This window comes from Annulohypoxylon truncatum, assembly GCF_022578515.1.
Source record: "Annulohypoxylon truncatum strain CBS 140777 unplaced genomic scaffold F4807scaffold_39, whole genome shotgun sequence".
In the NCBI taxonomy this organism is placed as follows: Eukaryota; Fungi; Ascomycota; class Sordariomycetes; order Xylariales; family Hypoxylaceae; genus Annulohypoxylon; species Annulohypoxylon truncatum.
Genome location: NW_025953825.1, coordinates 204623 through 221135, shown reverse-complemented (window position 1 = coordinate 221135; position 16513 = coordinate 204623). Strand labels below are relative to the sequence as shown.

The 16513-nt window shown below is 47.3% G+C and overlaps 5 protein-coding genes and 1 pseudogene across 6 annotated transcripts; 4 read left to right on the top strand and 2 right to left on the bottom strand.

Annotated features, from left to right (window-relative positions):
• Positions 1–295: 295 nt before the first annotated feature.
• On the top strand, positions 296–3799 carry F4807DRAFT_254395 (glycosyltransferase family 2 protein). Its single transcript, XM_047994416.1, has 2 exons — positions 296–2378; positions 2441–3799. Exons 1-2 carry the CDS (start codon positions 590–592, stop codon positions 3610–3612), a joined length of 2961 nt encoding a protein of 986 aa, XP_047850370.1. The 5' UTR covers positions 296–589; the 3' UTR covers positions 3613–3799.
• A 2452-nt stretch (positions 3800–6251) lies between these two features.
• F4807DRAFT_254375 (uncharacterized protein) lies at positions 6252–8423 on the top strand. The gene is made up of 5 exons (XM_047994415.1): positions 6252–6918; positions 6976–7143; positions 7199–7284; positions 7338–7421; positions 7484–8423. Exons 1-5 carry the CDS (start codon positions 6409–6411, stop codon positions 8346–8348), a joined length of 1713 nt encoding a protein of 570 aa, XP_047850369.1. The 5' UTR covers positions 6252–6408; the 3' UTR covers positions 8349–8423.
• Positions 8424–9872: 1449 nt separating this feature from the next.
• On the top strand, positions 9873–11432 carry F4807DRAFT_464310 (uncharacterized protein; the record flags this gene model as incomplete). Its single annotated transcript, XM_048002100.1, has 3 exons — positions 9873–9934; positions 10000–10739; positions 10798–11432. The coding sequence occupies 3 exons, from the start codon at positions 9873–9875 to the stop codon at positions 11430–11432; spliced, it is 1437 nt and encodes a 478-aa protein (XP_047850368.1).
• Positions 11433–13252: 1820 nt separating this feature from the next.
• F4807DRAFT_t131 lies at positions 13253–13339 on the top strand (annotated as a pseudogene). The gene has a single exon. The product of its transcript is annotated as a tRNA-OTHER (tRNA).
• Positions 13340–13965: 626 nt separating this feature from the next.
• On the bottom strand, positions 13966–14424 carry F4807DRAFT_464309 (uncharacterized protein; the record flags this gene model as incomplete). The annotated part of the gene is made up of 1 exon (XM_048002099.1): positions 13966–14424. The coding sequence occupies one exon, from the start codon at positions 14422–14424 to the stop codon at positions 13966–13968; it is 459 nt and encodes a 152-aa protein (XP_047850367.1).
• A 743-nt stretch (positions 14425–15167) lies between these two features.
• On the bottom strand, positions 15168–16064 carry F4807DRAFT_464308 (uncharacterized protein; the record flags this gene model as incomplete). The annotated part of the gene is made up of 1 exon (XM_048002098.1): positions 15168–16064. One exon carries the CDS (start codon positions 16062–16064, stop codon positions 15168–15170), a length of 897 nt encoding a protein of 298 aa, XP_047850366.1.
• Between the last annotated feature and the right edge of the window lie 449 nt (positions 16065–16513).

The window sequence follows — 16513 nt, the reverse complement described above, 5'->3', positions numbered from 1 at the left end:
GGTGCTTGCGCTGGCATTCCATCCCATCAACAACACCAGCCGAGTGTCTCACAGTCAGTTCAATCGGCGTCTTGGCCGATAATAAGTCAGGATGGACGGTTCCCATACACGACCACCCGGATACGCTCTTCCAGGCTATGGCGACGATGACGATCACATTGACCACATTACATCTGGCCTGGGAGGAAATCCAGCAGCAGTGAGATTATTGACATCTATGGAAGAACCATTATCAGATCCTCGACCGTATGTAGCCCCAAAGACGCCACCTCCGGCATTTAAACACCCAGATCTTGTTCCCGCTCCCCTCTCCCTCAAGAAGGAAGAGAAGCAGGAGAAGAAGACTGTCAAGATATCAACACCAGAATACTTGGAATCGCTCAAGGATCAAGAGGAAGCGCAAATGCGACCGTCCCTTCCTGATGGAGAGTAGTCATCTCCGCCAGCGGCCGACAAGTCGCCAAAGCGCAAGCCTATCCTAAAGCGTAGCGGTACTGTAAAGTTACAGAAGAAGAACAAGCCTCCCCATGTTGTTGAAGCGGAGGTCAAACACTACCTACCTACCATACCCGAGGGACCTTCGCCAAGAATGAAGTCTATTCTTGAGAAAAAATCACCTCAGGACGACAATAGTTCCCCAAGAAAACCCAGCAGCTCAGACAGCAGTGACTCACCAACTAAACCTGATAGTATCCGACCGTCACCTCGTCGAACATACCAACCATCCATTAGATCCACACGCTCACGAACATCCTCTATTCTCGACCCACCACACATTGCGCCGATAGATTCTGCATATGAGCAGTACCGATCGCGAGACACTGGCTCCCCTCGACCCTGGACTCCATCTTCGAGAATGTCCGGAACATCCGATTACTCGCGGCCACCACCTGCGAGTGCGCATTACGAGCCAGCGGACCTTAACGGCAGTCCTAGACCTGGGACGCCTTCTTCTAGATATGGAGGTAGTCCACGAAGACCGTTGCCTCCCGCTCCCCTCTTCACTGCATCGGCACGAGCTTCGCAATATACGGCCGACGATGCGACTGTAAGCATCCCTTTGGATGAGGGTAGCGATGATGTATTTGGGCCTGGAGAATCAGACATCAGTGGTGCGAGACCATACTACGACTCGTACGGTGCGCAATCACAAGTCACCCTTAGTGAGGAGGACTCCCAAGCGCCTATGGAAGAGAAGGTTGAGCACTACGGCGCTGCCCCAGAAGGCAAGCAAGAACGTCGCGGTGTCAGAGCCCCGCTCACCTCCAAGAAGGAGGTGCAGCTTATCAACGGTGAACTGATTCTAGAATGTAAAATCCCTACAATTCTGTACAGTTTCTTGCCGCGCCGCGACGAAGTTGAGTTCACTCACATGCGGTACACGGCCGTGACGTGTGACCCGGACGACTTCGTGGACAAGGGATATATGCTGAGACAGAATATCGGCCGGACGGCGCGAGAGACAGAGTTGTTCATCTGCGTCACTATGTACAACGAAGACGAAGTCGATTTTACACGTACGATGCATGCGATCATGAAGAACGTGAGCCACTTCTGTGGCCGCAACAGATCTCGTACATGGGGTGAGACCGGATGGCAGAAAATTGTCGTCTGTATCGTATCCGACGGTCGAGAGAAGGTTCATCCGAGAACACTTGATGCGCTGGCCGCTATGGGCGTTTACCAGCACGGCATCGCCAAGAACTTCGTTAACCAGAAGGCTGTGCAGGCTCACGTATATGAGTACACAACACAAGTCTCGCTCGACTCAGACCTCAAGTTCAAGGGAGCTGAGAAGGGTATCGTACCCTGCCAGATGATATTCTGCCTCAAGGAAAGGAATCAGCGAAAACTCAACTCACATCGTTGGTTCTTCAACGCTTTCGGCAAGGCCTTAAACCCCAACGTCTGTATCTTGCTAGACGTGGGTACAAAGCCCGGCAATAACTCCCTGTACCATCTGTGGAAGGCTTTCGATACCGACTCGAACGTCGCGGGAGCTTGTGGCGAAATTAAGGCAATGAAGGGCAGGCTCGGAAGTAACCTCCTGAACCCGCTCGTGGCATCACAAAACTTCGAGTACAAAATGTCGAATATCCTGGACAAGCCTCTAGAGTCTGTATTCGGTTACATAACGGTGTTACCCGGCGCTCTGAGTGCCTACCGCTATCACGCTTTGCAGAATGATGAAACGGGCCACGGTCCGCTCAGTCAGTACTTCAAGGGGGAGACCTTACACGGTCAACACGCCGACGTGTTTACCGCGAATATGTACCTGGCTGAGGATCGTATCCTATGTTGGGAACTGGTCGCTAAGAGAAACGAGAGATGGGTGTTGAAGTATGTCAAGGGCTGTACCGGAGAGACGGATGTGCCTGGTAAGTTTTATTCTCTGGTGCTTTCGATGATTGGCATTGGAGCCAACTAACATGTGGGATAGATGCCGTCCCTGAATTCATCTCTCAACGACGTCGTTGGCTTAACGGCGCATTCTTTGCTGCTGTGTACTCTCTCGTTCACTTCAGGCAGATCTGGACGACAGATCATACAGTGGCTCGCAAAGTGCTATTACACATCGAATTTGTGTACCAGTTTCTTCAACTCCTCTTTACGTACTTTTCCCTCGCCAACTTCTACCTCGCTTTCTACTTCATCGGCGGTGGGCTTACGGATCCATCTGTCGACCCCTTTGGACATAATATCGCGTTATATATCTTCACCGTACTCCGCTACACATGCGTGCTACTCATCAGCATGCAGTTCATCATTTCTCTCGGCAATCGGCCTCAGGGTGCGAAGAAGCTGTATTTTGCTAGTATGATTATATATGGTATAATCATGGTATACAACACATTTGCGACAGTCTTCATCGTTATCCACACTATCAAGGGTGATCAGCTTAAACTCGGCAACAACACGTTCACGAATCTGATCGTATCGACAGCCTCAACGGTGGGGCTTTATTTTCTCATGAGCTTCTTGTACCTGGATCCTTGGCACATGTTCACCAGTTCGGCGCAGTACTTCGCGCTATTACCAAGTTATATCTGCACATTGCAGGTGTACGCATTCTGCAACACTCACGATGTTACCTGGGGTACCAAAGGTGACAACGTCATGAAGACGGACTTGGGAGGTGCCACTGGAAAGGGAAACGTGGTTGAGCTCGAGATGCCGTCCGAGCAGCTGGATATCGACAGCGGATACGATGAGGCGCTGAGAAACTTGAGAGATCGTGTTGAGGTCCCGAAGCCGGACATAAGCGAGGCCCAGATGCAGGAGGATTACTACAAGAGTGTCCGAACGTACATGGTCGTCATATGGATGGTAGCTAACGCTATCCTGGCCATGGCCGTGTCCGAAGCCTATGGGTACAAGGACGTTGGTAGTAATTTCTACCTCACATTCATCCTATGGTCGGTCGCGGCGCTGGCGCTCTTCAGAGCGTTAGGCAGTACTACGTTTGCGATCCTGAACGCGATCAACATGGTCGTCGAGGGCAGAGTACGCCTGAGCCTCAAAGTACCCGAGTGGTTCCACGACTGGATGGGTGGAGTCAGCAGCAAGGTCAGCGACACGATAAGCAGCATCGGGAGCAGCGTCCGTTCATGAGCTGCCATTTATACCGTTTCTTCACGATTTCATGGGCCCCTTAGAAAAATATAGGCGAGCCGGCAACGTGTTCCGATTAACGACGACATTTCTTTTTCTGGAAGCTACTTCTTTGCGCCACCACATTCGACACGAACGATATGGGTTTGACGAAAGTTTAAGGCATTAGGGATTTGGGATTCGAGATGTTTTTTGTTTTTTTAATGCTCATGTGATGCGATGCGATGTGATGCGATGACTCACCGCCTTCGTTTGGAGTTGAGTTGGCATTGGAATTGATGATTAGGGGAAAAGGGTGAAATGGCTGGATTAGGTTAAACCAACGGGATAGGAAATGAACTTCGGAGTGGAGTGGAGAGGAGTGTTGGGGAGGGATGGGGATGGAAGGGGAGGGGAGGGGAGGGGAGGGAAGGGGAAGGGAGTGGCTTTTACGAGCCGAAGGCTTAAGGGTTAAGACTACTTTGATGTACTATAACTCTAGTGTTAATTGCGGCCGCGTTTCTTCGTCTGGGAACCGCGGCTACGGTTGCGGTTGCGGCTTTTGACGCTGCTTAATTAGACCGGGAGTTGATATTGTTTGTTAAGAAATGATGATGTTGTCATTGGTGTTGGATGTCACGTTTGGCCTAGGTAGAGCTGGCAAAATGGGGGATGATACCCTGATTTTTTTTATTCATTCATTGCTGTTCTTTTCGTGTTTTCTGTGAGTTTGCTATACTGTGTAATGATATATGTACGTAATAGGGTGGACGCCCTATTCGTTATTCGGGGTTGGGGGGTATATGTATCGCGTGGCTTGCTGCCGTTGTACAAACGAAAACTCCGGCAACCGGCTGATGGTCCCGAGAGCTCTCACAATGATTATCACTGTGAATTAAGCACCCTTATTTCTTATTCATATTTGTGTCATGATACCTTGGATCTCTGGAGGCTGTTGAGACGATGAAGACGTGTTGTGGTGCCTGACAATAAAACTGATATCGCTGGCGTGCTCCGGGTTGCCAGTCTGTCGCAATTGAGTATATTTGATTCTATGGGTGTACTTGTATTGAAGCTCCTATGGGATAAGAAGCCAGATGTCACTAATATCTGAGTTCTGGATATTTTGATCGCACCGGTTTCTGTGTTGTGGTGGCGCACAAGCAGTGGGTTATCATATTGGTGGTGTCCTGTCTTTCTAGGCAAAGATTCTGTCCCCATCACAACCTCCCTTATGGTTTTTGATGCGCATCTAAGACAAGTGCGTATAAATCGTATGTTTAGGACCAATGAAAGTCATCGAAATCTAGATTCTGATAGGGAGGCCTCGACTCGAGTATGTCGCTTTAGAATCGGGTATAGGGTGCAGGTGCGTAGTTGCTGTCATCAAAACGGCTTGCAGCGACGCTAATTGGCAAGAAAATGACGTCTCATGTACCGGTTTAGTGGTCTCTAGAAATGTCATCTAAGTGCTTGAGCGATATGATTGGGCTACACTGAAGGGCATTGTATAGGGGCTACATGCTAGCCACCTGGGATCTCACTCCTCGTCCTTTGGCTGGAAGCTCCTTGGTGGTAATTTGAAGGGTAACAGGGAAATATGTCATGAGACATGAAACGTTCATTTTTGAATCTGACTTTGCCACTACGGCAGGCACTTGTTTGGTTTTAGTACATCATATGTGTTGATTGGCCTCTTACATTCTATGATTCTTTGATATATTGTCTCTCATGTCCGCACGTCTATCCGCATTCCCCCGCGTGTCCTTTATGTATCTAGGGTCCAAGTCACCCTTATAATGTTGTCTATCAGTCTGACTACGTTACATGGCAAGCAAGTGAGTGTCTTAGATGGGATCGGCTGTATTCTCCCGTCTCAAAGTGGTTCATTGATTTTTCGTGGTTGCCCGGTCTAAAATTGTTTTCTTTGCTCTAATACATGTGATTCGTGGATCTGTGGCGTCGAGTCGCATCGCTTATGTATGTACTACGCTGACGCTCATGTCGATGGAGCGGTGGCGTTTACCCCATGTCTCTCGCTTCTAAACTGCTAGCCAATAGAACTTCAGTAAGGAAAATTTAAGTTCTGACAGCACTAGCTTCATCGATGGAGAGATTCAGCTTACATCATTGCGAGAATCCGTTGTACAATAAAACTTTTCCAGGAGTCGTCAAACGGTCAGTTATAGCCATAGTGAAAGCCCCTGGACTTAGCACAACCTATGTGGGTATTTGTATTAGTCGCTTTTAACTTCTAATACCGGGGAAATTCTATTAGCCCTTGTTATTAAGCTACGAAGTAATGCCGCGCGGGTACTCAATAGTGTCCTCTCTGAAATTTCCCGGAAATCTCTGTACCGATCTGAGCACCGACGGGGTGGAACGTGGAATCGTAGATCTAGGTGGGGAGTTTGGTTGCCCCCCTTTTTGCTTCTTAAGGGTCCATTTAAGGTCTAGGCGGAAGACGGGAACGACGCGGCTCCTTTTCCTGCACAGGGACTAGCTAACACCTGTCTCGGTAAGTTCCCTTTCGCCATCATCAATCGACAGTGATATTGACAATAGTCCACTGATCGACAAACACTCACGCCCACATGGGCATAAACTCTAGATCAAGATACACTTGGCAAGTAAAAAAATGAAGCCGAACTTATTCTCCCTTAGCATTCTTGCGTACCTAGTAAGTACCAAGGGTTAAGGTTACCAAACATTTAATCAGATAACTTCAAGAACCATGGACCTCCTCATGATGTCCAGGGTTCTTGATTTGTTCGTCTGTCGCCTGGGGTTACTCGGAAAATATCGACATACAACACCATGGCAGACCAGATGCAACCAAGCCTGTACGATCTCCCTCAAAGTCCACCCAACTTCGACAAGGTCGGAACTTTCTATATCGCCTTTTGCGCAACATGGACATTTCTCTTGCTGCTCGGTGTGACATTTCTGATCGTCAATCGTAAAAATCCGATTCTCAAGATCCGTGCTTTAGGGTTGTCTCTCACAGCCATCCTCTTCCTCCACCTATACTGGATCCTTGCTCAGATAACATACCCCATCGGGCTAACACTCCCCGTCATCGTGGCCTACGATGTTCAATATTTCTTCATGGGCATTTGGTTTCCACTGGGCGTTGCGCTGTTCCATGCCTCTAACACTCGCTTCCTCTATGTCGCCAAGCGACAGAAGCAATATGCTCAGTCTCCCAAGCTTCGAAGGAAGAAGCAGGGCTGTAATGGAGCTGCGACTTCTTGGCTTTGTCGGCTGAGAAACATGGATTATCCGACTAGGATTCTGATCTATATCGGCTTAGGCATGATACTCCAGGTACATACTACCATCCAGAAGACTTTGGAATATATGTATGCTTAAATCTTTGAACAGGTTCTTCTCACTGTTGGTATGTGGCTCATGTGTCGCAAATATCATCCCACTTTTGGTATTGCCGGTACAGACCTTCCCTCTGGAACGATTGCCGAGCAGATGATAGAATTGAGTCGTGGATGGGAGTGGTGGCCCTCGGCACTGTGGCAGGCAATCTGGACGTGGATTGTAAGTTCCTGTAACATACAACTCAGGAGGAAACTTTTGATATTAACATTTACAGATTGCACCAATTATGATCTGGAAAGCTTGGGGTATTCGTGACACGTTAGGCTGGCGCTTTCAGACTATCGGTTGCTGTCTTGCGAAGTAAGTTGTCTCCATTACTTGAAGAAGCTCTTTCATCGCTAAAACTTTCGTAGTCTCCACGCAACACCGATGTGGTTGATAGCTATGTACGTACCGGCCTTTACGAAGGTCAACACTTACTTTGCTCCAAGTGAATGGTAGGCAACCTTAAAAACGAACTGACAATAAATTGATTTGATACACGCACTAACAAACATAGGATCCATCTCTCCGTCATGTGCTTCGAAATCTTCGCCGTTTTCGTTCCATGTTGGTTAGTCGTGAGGCAATATCGACTTCGTAAAAGAGCTGCCGATTCGAACGCTAAGTGGGAGACGGCGTCCCAATCAACACTTAGAAAATCGAGTACGGTCGAATGGAAAACCGCCTCTTTCATCGAGAAAGGTCTTACCATAGACTACTTGGATCGGGAGATGGGCGACCGCTTATTTACTATGAGTGCGCTAGACCACGTTCTAAGCGAGAACCCGGGCCCGCTGCAAGAATTCTCGGCTTTGAGGGATTTCTCAGGAGAGAATATTGCCTTTCTAACTAACGTTGCTTCGTGGAAGTCTTCGTGGCCCGGTGGCGCAACTGAAGACCAGATCCGCGACGCGTTCACTCGCGGGTTGGTTATCTACACGAGCTTCATCAGCCCCCGTGATGCCGAATTCCCCATCAATATACCTTCGAAAGACCTGAAGCAACTCGAAGCCATCTTCGAGAGGCCTGCGCGAATAGTATGCGGAGAAGCACGTGTGGATCCAGCTACACCATTCTCGATGGACGGGTCCTCTTCAGGTGCCGATGGAGAAGCAGATTCTGATCGGGATTGGATTGAGCTTGGGGAAGTTGCCGGTAGGATCCAATATGTTGGCGAGATATCAGAGGAGTTCGATTTCGGTGTATTCGATCGTGCGCAGGCGCACATCAAGTACCTCGTCCTAACGAATACATGGCCGAAGTTTGTCACAGAGATACAAGAGCAGAGACGTTCCGGTGAAACCGAACGGAGTGGGAATACCGGGAAATCGAGCTCGACAGTCGTCAGCCGTGTTTCGAACCTTATACGTTCCATACTATGATTTCGTGCGAGAATAGTGTAAGATAATGTTGGGGAGGTAGATTTCTTTGCTTACATATACCCGAACGTAGCTTACATTAATATATATCTATATATAAAAATTATAAAAGATCCAGATCTTGGACTCCAGGATCTCGACACCGGGTCCTTGGCTGTCCTTACCTGTGTAATGTTCACAATACATTTCTCTATATCCTAGTAGTTTACATTAGCTCAGCCCAAGACGTACCTACTTCTCATGGTTCTTCTCTTCTTATCTTAACTTTTATCGTTTTTTACTAGGTAATTAAAAGACCAATTTATACTTTATACCCCTGAATAGTTCTGCGGAACTTAACTTAGATTTAAACGCGCCTGTGGCCGTAGCATCTATAAAGATTTCGATATAAAATTAACTATATATACAATGGCAACTATATCGGCAGTCCTTAGCTCGCCTTTACTAAACACTTGCCGGTTGATACTTTCGTTATGTTTAAAGACCTCAAGTTTGTAGCTATTCAAGGAGCGAAAAAACATTCAGGAATCTGGTACTGACGAATTAATTGATTTTCCAACTTTCTCAATAGACTCTAAATAAACGACCTACTTATTCAAAGAAAGTATTCGTCATCATAGATAACATTGAATTTGAACATTGATGTGACTGAGCATGATTAACCAAACACTAGGCAGTGTTGCTCAGTAAACACGGACCACGTAATCGCCCCTTTCTGAGTCGCACCTTCTTGTAAAACAAACATGATGCTGCTTTTATTAGTCATAAACCGTTGTCGCCTGAAAGGGTCCTGTCACACAGTTTGAATAACCGTTGACAGTTTTCCATTCCAGCTGTTTTTTTCATTTAAGGAAGCCGGCCCCTGGTAACTACGGTTCCGTTATCATTTTGTCGGCCGGCAACAGCGACTCTCGTCGTTATTATAGTCAAAGTTTAAGGTTGACAACCACGGGCCACTTGTGTATAGCCAATCAGAATTTAGCATGATTATGGTCTAAGCTTCAAGAGAGTTCTGTATAGCATGATGACCAACTCGATGCCGGTCCGTGTACTGTGCTGTCACCTGGCAGCCACCAATACGCTTGATCCATGCGTAGAGCACTCGGGTGATTGGGATCCTTGGGAAATACTATATATACACAGGGAGAGGGTGCCTCTCAATTCCTCTTTTTTTTTTCTCTTCATCCCAACCCAACTTCTCTTGTGCCCCAGCCTTCAGAGAGATAACATAAGTTGTGTTCATTACACTTAACCTACCGACATCTTAGCTTTGCTATTGGCAAGCACTTATTAAGAATACTTTGGCTCATAGTCAAACGCGACAATTCTTCAGTACTACATCCCCTTCCTTATATAACACTTCATCATACCGACAAGTTACTGTCGCTCTTCGGCACACCTATTTCCTTTCACTTAATCTTTTTACTCTTCCTGGACCCCATATCCCTCTAGTCAAGATAAGACGAAATGGAAAAGTACCAGAACATACCTGGACTTCTCCTGGAGGAGAAATCTCTTCTTGAAGAGATGGAGAGGAAATTGGACCCATGTTTCATTACATCGATATTCGCTCGAATGACGGCATACACGTAAGATAGACTTGCCCCAATTCTTATTCGTATTTTTGAGCTTTACTAACTATAATTATTTCCAGGGCTTGTCGAAGATTCGACTCAGCTCACATGAGTCCCTTTGAGCGCTTGCCTCCCGAACTTAAACTCCAGATCTTCAACTACTGCGATCCACTGTGCGTCTTAAACGCGGCTCTGACAGGACCGGCGCTCTACGCTTTTGTGGAGGCCAACGAGTCTCGGATCGCTAGAAGCATCATTTGTGGGAATATCAGTCCGGATCTGAGATGTCTTGCGGCGGCCCGTTATCGGGCAGACCACTATGGCTTCCCGGTCGCCCGCAGTGAAAGTGGTGAACCACAGACTTTCGGGAGGCAGTTCTTCACTAGAAAATTCGTACGGGACGGGTTAAGGGACGACAAAGTATTTGAGGCTCGCAACGAAGATGGCTTCTATGCCAACTTCAAGTTCACACTTGAAATCGCCCATAAGCTGATTTCATTTGACCATACCGTCTTGTGCTTCGCCTATATCTTAGGGAGGATTGCTATGCACAAGGGGCCGTTATCGACAATCCCATTGGACAACGGTGAGCCAATGGCCCCGGACTATGTGACCCATTTATCACCCGGGGAGCTCCATCGCTTCATGAAAGCATTATACATATTCGAAGTAGCTTCAGCCGTCCTCCCCTTTGTCGACGTCCCCGACGTAACCAACCAGCAGTATGCGATATGGCATAACTTCTGGGAGCAGTTCCCTCCTTGGGAACTACAACAAGTCCGATGTGTACAGAGAATGCTGCAGGACTGGGTTGACGACCGTAAGTTCGACACTTCATCATAAATACTACTTAACAGATTATGCTAACCCTATTCTAGTTGTCACACGTCAGGGCGGCTATTTGACCATCCACCCCGACGAAGCTATGCTAGGGCAATTCGTTATCCAGAAGGGGCTAGTCGGCCTCCGGGAGCTCGAGATTAGGCCAGGATGGATTGGTGCCGTCCAGAATCGCATAGCTGAATTCTCGGGTAGCCTTCAGATGAACACCCTTCCACTCCGAACAGAAATATGGATGAAGGGGATGGACGAGTTCTGGATGCCCTATGACCAGGACTTTGACGAGGTCGGTCTGAACGCGACAATACCCATGAACTGGTCCGATGAGGAGGACTCGGGCCCCAGAGATGCTTGGCTACATACATTGCTCGAGAATCGGGTATATGACAAGATATTCAGGGCAGGCTACTTCTTGCAGTTCTCATGCGAGCCCTGCATGACTCGATGGGGGTTCGTCTTTTGGGACCGGGCTAAATTGGAATGGCATTCCCAGGAAACTATGCCAACGGCCGAGCAGATGATGGATGTGGCTGGGGACACATTCTTGCCCAGGGAAATCTTCCAGTTCGCAGAATGGGGCCGCCAAGGAGGAATTTGCCCGGGCTGCGTATGGTCGGCGAGGGTTTCTGCGGAGGAGGAGTTGTTCCAGAGGCAGTTATGGTTGACGGAGTAGATAAGTCTCTTGGTGCCATCGGGTGGGCGAACATGACACGGAGTACATAATAATTACCCACATACTGGAAGTATAGGTAATCGTACATACTAGAGGGAAGACTTGGAGAACTTTTCTGAATTGGGGTTTTCCACGAATACAGTTTTTAGTCATTTCCTCACGAAGAATATATTTACTGGATCTTATCCGGTTCTTCATTATATCGATTTACGCACACAGTTGTTGATGATGTGGTCGTCTAATTAAGTGATGAGCTTTATGGTGATTACCTAGGTGCCTACCTTAACTCTCAGTTTGCGTTTGACAATACTCTCAAGAGTAGTAGTAGATGTATGTCTTTTGAATAGGTATAAGTACGGAATTTTCCTTATTCGCTTAGAGGACGCGTTGAACGTATCTTAAATAATGGACCATATCTTGGCTTGAAACTTGGCTTAGTCATCGGAATGAATAGGGGGGAGACGGTGCCGGAACAATATTCTTCCAGCATGTCATACAGCCCATAGAAGGTGTGATATATTCATTAGCAAGCAATTCAGTAATTGAATGGATATGTCCAGACATTGCTTAGGAATTGGAAGAACTAGATTCTCGTACGATGAAACTTTGGGTCACATGTTATCCAAATAATAGTAATAATCACCAATTTCTCGGGAACGGACGACAGGCGTAGGTATGTGGGCCTTTAGTATCTAAGCATACGGGAATGAAAGATTCCTTTCTAAAGGGGCATTGCTTGATAAAACTTCAACGCCTAGTCAAATAAGTTGAATCAGTTGTGATCTCCTCCATACCTGGTAATTCTTACGAGGCCGAGCTAACATCTGAGAAAACAGCACTGTTAATATGAAGGTCAAAGACTACCTAGGGAGAAGTGTTTCTCATTCGGATAGCTAGCGCAGCTCAAGACATACAAGATCACATCTATCTATCAAGTCCATACGATGCCGTAGTGTCAGAAGCCTCCTCTGTGAGAGCTGATAACTAAGGGTCTCGCCAGGGTTAGCTAGTAGCAGGAGGATCGGGAGTCGGCTTGTACGAGGCCGCGCTGTTGGCAGTTAGCCCTTTGGTTATAGACAAAGGAAAGTCTATGTATGTATACCGCATCCCCTGGGAGGGAGTAGTTAGAGTTCTTCGTGCAACAACGTCGTTATTCTTTAACCTTTTAGTTCCGCCTCGTGACACACAGCAAATGTGTGAATCCGTCTTTTCCAATGTCCCTATAAATCCGGATGGCTTCTAGCATGCTTAGCTGAGGAAGAGTAAGCTTCAAGTAAGGCTGCGGCGTGCTCGTTGTCTTGGAGAGTTCGTCTGGTATTGCAACAAGCTGTACCTTTACCCGCAAGTACCTGTGTTTCTGTTTCAGATGGCTGTATATCGGGTCGAATGACTGCGAGGTGTTCAATCGCTTCTCCCAAGTTGAAATGGTCGCGTGGGGTATGTGTATTGAGTACCGTAGTTACGCAAGGATCTCTAGACCGCCTAGTATTCCGATTTTGTTGAGATAGACGTAAGTTATTAGTGTCATACTGGTTGTATTAGAAGGTTAAGTTACTAGGAGTAGGTGAAGACCCATGAATAGCACATATAACCCTGAGATATAGAACGTAGGCTTCTAGTCACCTAACATCCATTCCAATAAATCCTGAGGAAATGATATACACATAGGAGAAGCCTCCATGACAATATATGCCTCATCGTCCTCGTCACTATACTGGTCGCTGTCCTCATTCGTATATGGTGGTATCGCGAGGTAGAACTATGGAACTGGGAAGTAACGACATTGTTACGCGAGCTCTGAACTCTCTCGTCCAGGGGCTTCCCACATGGCGCAGTGGTTAAAGCGTCTGGCCGCGCATTAGCGTACGACTACGTGAAGCGAGTGGGTTCGAATCCCGCTGTGGGCAACTTAACCAACGGTCCGATTTTATTCAGGTTTTTTCACCCCGCTTTAGGGTTTACTGGGCGTTGGAGGGTGGTTCTGAAAGACGTTAGAAGAAGGTGGATCCGGAGTAGGGTTTTTCCTGAATATATCGGCTAGCTAACGCCGTCGCCAATTAGCTAGAGTAATGCACTGGAGGCAGGAGTGGAGGATAATTTCTTATGTCAAGCGAAACTCTAGCTCTGTCTCTCTACCTAGAGAGGTACTCTAGACGTCCTATGCGCTAGTAGTGCGCGTTGATGTATATACCATACTTGCCCGTATGTAGTACCTATATACGTCCTTCGGACGTAAACACGCTCATCATCATCGTCCAGGGGCTACGGTATCTTTTGTCTGGTCTCGCAGTGCTTTGTCCTGCCGAAACTTCGCACGCACCGAGTGTTTCGTGATGGCAAGTTGGGATTTGAAGCCCTGTATTGTGTTGTTGACTACCTTGTTGGACTTATGATGTTCTGTGTGTTCAACGACGTGTGATATGTTGCTCTTTCCTTGTCCTAGTCCCTTCCTGTTCTTTCTTCAACTTTTCCTCAAGTTTTTTCCTGGTTGGTAGTTCAATTATCATGTTGGTTTTGATTGCGTCAGTCTTTTTCAGGTCGGACACCTGCTCCCTATCTGCGCGCGTTTCAGGAAAATGGATCGGGCAAGCTGAGGATTGGAACGGAGTTTGATTTCGCGGAGTTCTCCGTCTTCGTCGTGTTCGCCGGTTTCGTTATACAACTGTATCTTGCAGTCGATGTAGTCGTGAAGTGAAGGCGTGTCCTCGATATCAAAATAGGGCACTAATTGATTTGCTTCGTGAAGGGTTTTGCATTTGTCCCATGTCCCACGTAGGGGCAAGGGCGTTACGCAGAAGAAGGCGTCGTCTTCTGGCTCCCCAGCTACTGAAGAGAAGTAGGCGATACGGGGAGCGGAAATCTGATAGAGAGTGGTTGGAGTCAGGAGGACTATGGAGGGTGAACAAGTCGCACGCGAGGCGTCGGGTCCAGTAATGCCGTCTAGGCTTTTGTCGTGGCCGTCCCTCGGAGGACCTCCTTTGCCCTTCCACATGCCATTTCCAGGTTGTTTTCCGTTTGAAGACACATCTCCACAGTGAAAAAAATTTGTGCATGAATTTAAACGATAAAAGAAACAATGATTTGAGTAATTTCTGGTAGCAGACTAAATAACTTGCTTAACATGCTCAACTTCGTTGCCATCTATTCTCATAATTCTTCTAGAACAAATGGCGTCAAGGTGGAACAGAAGCCCATCTAGTAGCGCCACTTTCCTAGGTACTTAGGTTTAGTAGGTACCTACCTAGTTATGTGTAATCGCAAGGAGTTTAGGAATAGGGACAGGAGCTTCTGATCCCAATGTCATGTAAATCCGGCCTTAAGTAATGATTGTATGGATCCTTGGTAAATGGTAAGAGCTGTAGCTACGCTAAGGGTGTTCATGAATTGCCATCTCTACTTATTGGTTGAATATTCAACGTAGTCGTCGTATCACATAGTTTAGGTATAACTGGGAAATTAACAACCATCTTTAATCTTCATGTAAAAGCAGCCAGGTTCTCTATTGGTGATTATGTATAGGTCCAATTTCTCTCCCAATACTTTCCCTCCCAATGCTACCAACTATACCTGGTGCTCCAGTACCCCATGAGGTCCGGTGTAATGGATGAAGATCCGATAATACACCAACAGGACTCATCTGCAAGACTCATGTATCCCCCAAAACAGGTCAAATCTAACAGAAAGCCGTTCGGTACCTCATTTTGTCAGCCTCCCTCCCCTTCCAGTCTAGTAAGATTAGAAAGACCACGATAGGTCCTCCAATGGGTCGGCGTTCTCAGCGTCGACCTCTGCATAGATATCCCACTCGTCGTCGTCTGCGTCGGAGTCCGTATCTGACTCTTCGGGTTCCTCCTTAATAACCTCGTCGTAAACACCATCGTATAGCTCTGATGGCTTGTATCCGTCCAAATCGAGAACACGATCGAAACGGTTGAGGTTGATGAGCGTGATGTTTCCACCGTCGTGACGCTTAGCGATGAATCCCGGTCTTTTGCGTAGGAATGCACCCCAGAGAGGGTTGAATCGGTTCTTGAGAATGATCTCTTGGGCATCGCTAAAGCAGGACAGATTCTTGAGGAATTGCAGGTCGTTGTAGACGTGGCAATTAGTGAATGTAGTCGGGATGCGACAGAGTTCGTTCGTTCCCAGCCAAGTGCCGTGGCAGGGGAATATGTTCAATATCAACGTCTTGAGTCTCGAGTCGGCCTGGGCGAGCTTGAAAAGTCCAAGGATGTAGGACCAATGGTCCTCCTCCTTTGCACCCAAGCCAAGGCATGGGGATTTGTAATCCGGGCTGCAGGTGTAGGTGATCGTCAGGTGCTGGATCTTTGCGATGTTTCGTGGGCCGATCTTGGTGAGGAATCTCTTCCATTCCTCAAGGTTGCAGCTTATGTCCATCTTCTGGTACACGATCGGCGATGCTTCCTCATAGATTTGCTTGCAGACTTCAAGGAGTCTGACTGCTTCCCAGCCGGACCATGGCGAGACTACTGTGGCGTCATCGATGTCTCCATGATGGTAGGGGTACAAGTACCGTTCGTAAATGTCGAGTCTCAACTCGAACGGTAAAGAAAAGAACCCGCTGCTGGTCGAACGGGTAGCCGGTCGGGTAACACTAAGTGTGGTAGGCATGTTGATAGTTTACAAAGCGATGTAAACTTAAGTTTCACGGTATGATCCGTTTATGTTGTCGTAGTGGGTTGTTGATGGAAGAAGTAAATAAAGACGTATTGACAATGATAGAGCCTGAAGTTAAGGTACCAATTGACCAAGACTGTCCGTATTCAGAAGTGAACTTCAGGATATCGTTCTTCCACGTCGAAGAATAATTTTCCAAGGATTTCTAGTGGGAAAGTCTATGTATTTATATGTTTAGGTATGGTGGCGTCTAGCTGTGAGCTTGGGGCACTGATCCTACACCACGCTAGGCTTCCCAAAGGTTCGGTTATCGGAAACTGAACCATCGTGACCAAGATACTGTGCTGGCATTTGGACAATTGGTGTCTATATACTGTATAATAGCGTCAATTTGACCATGTGATGTGGGTATTCTGACAATTTACAAAGAGAACCTTGACGAG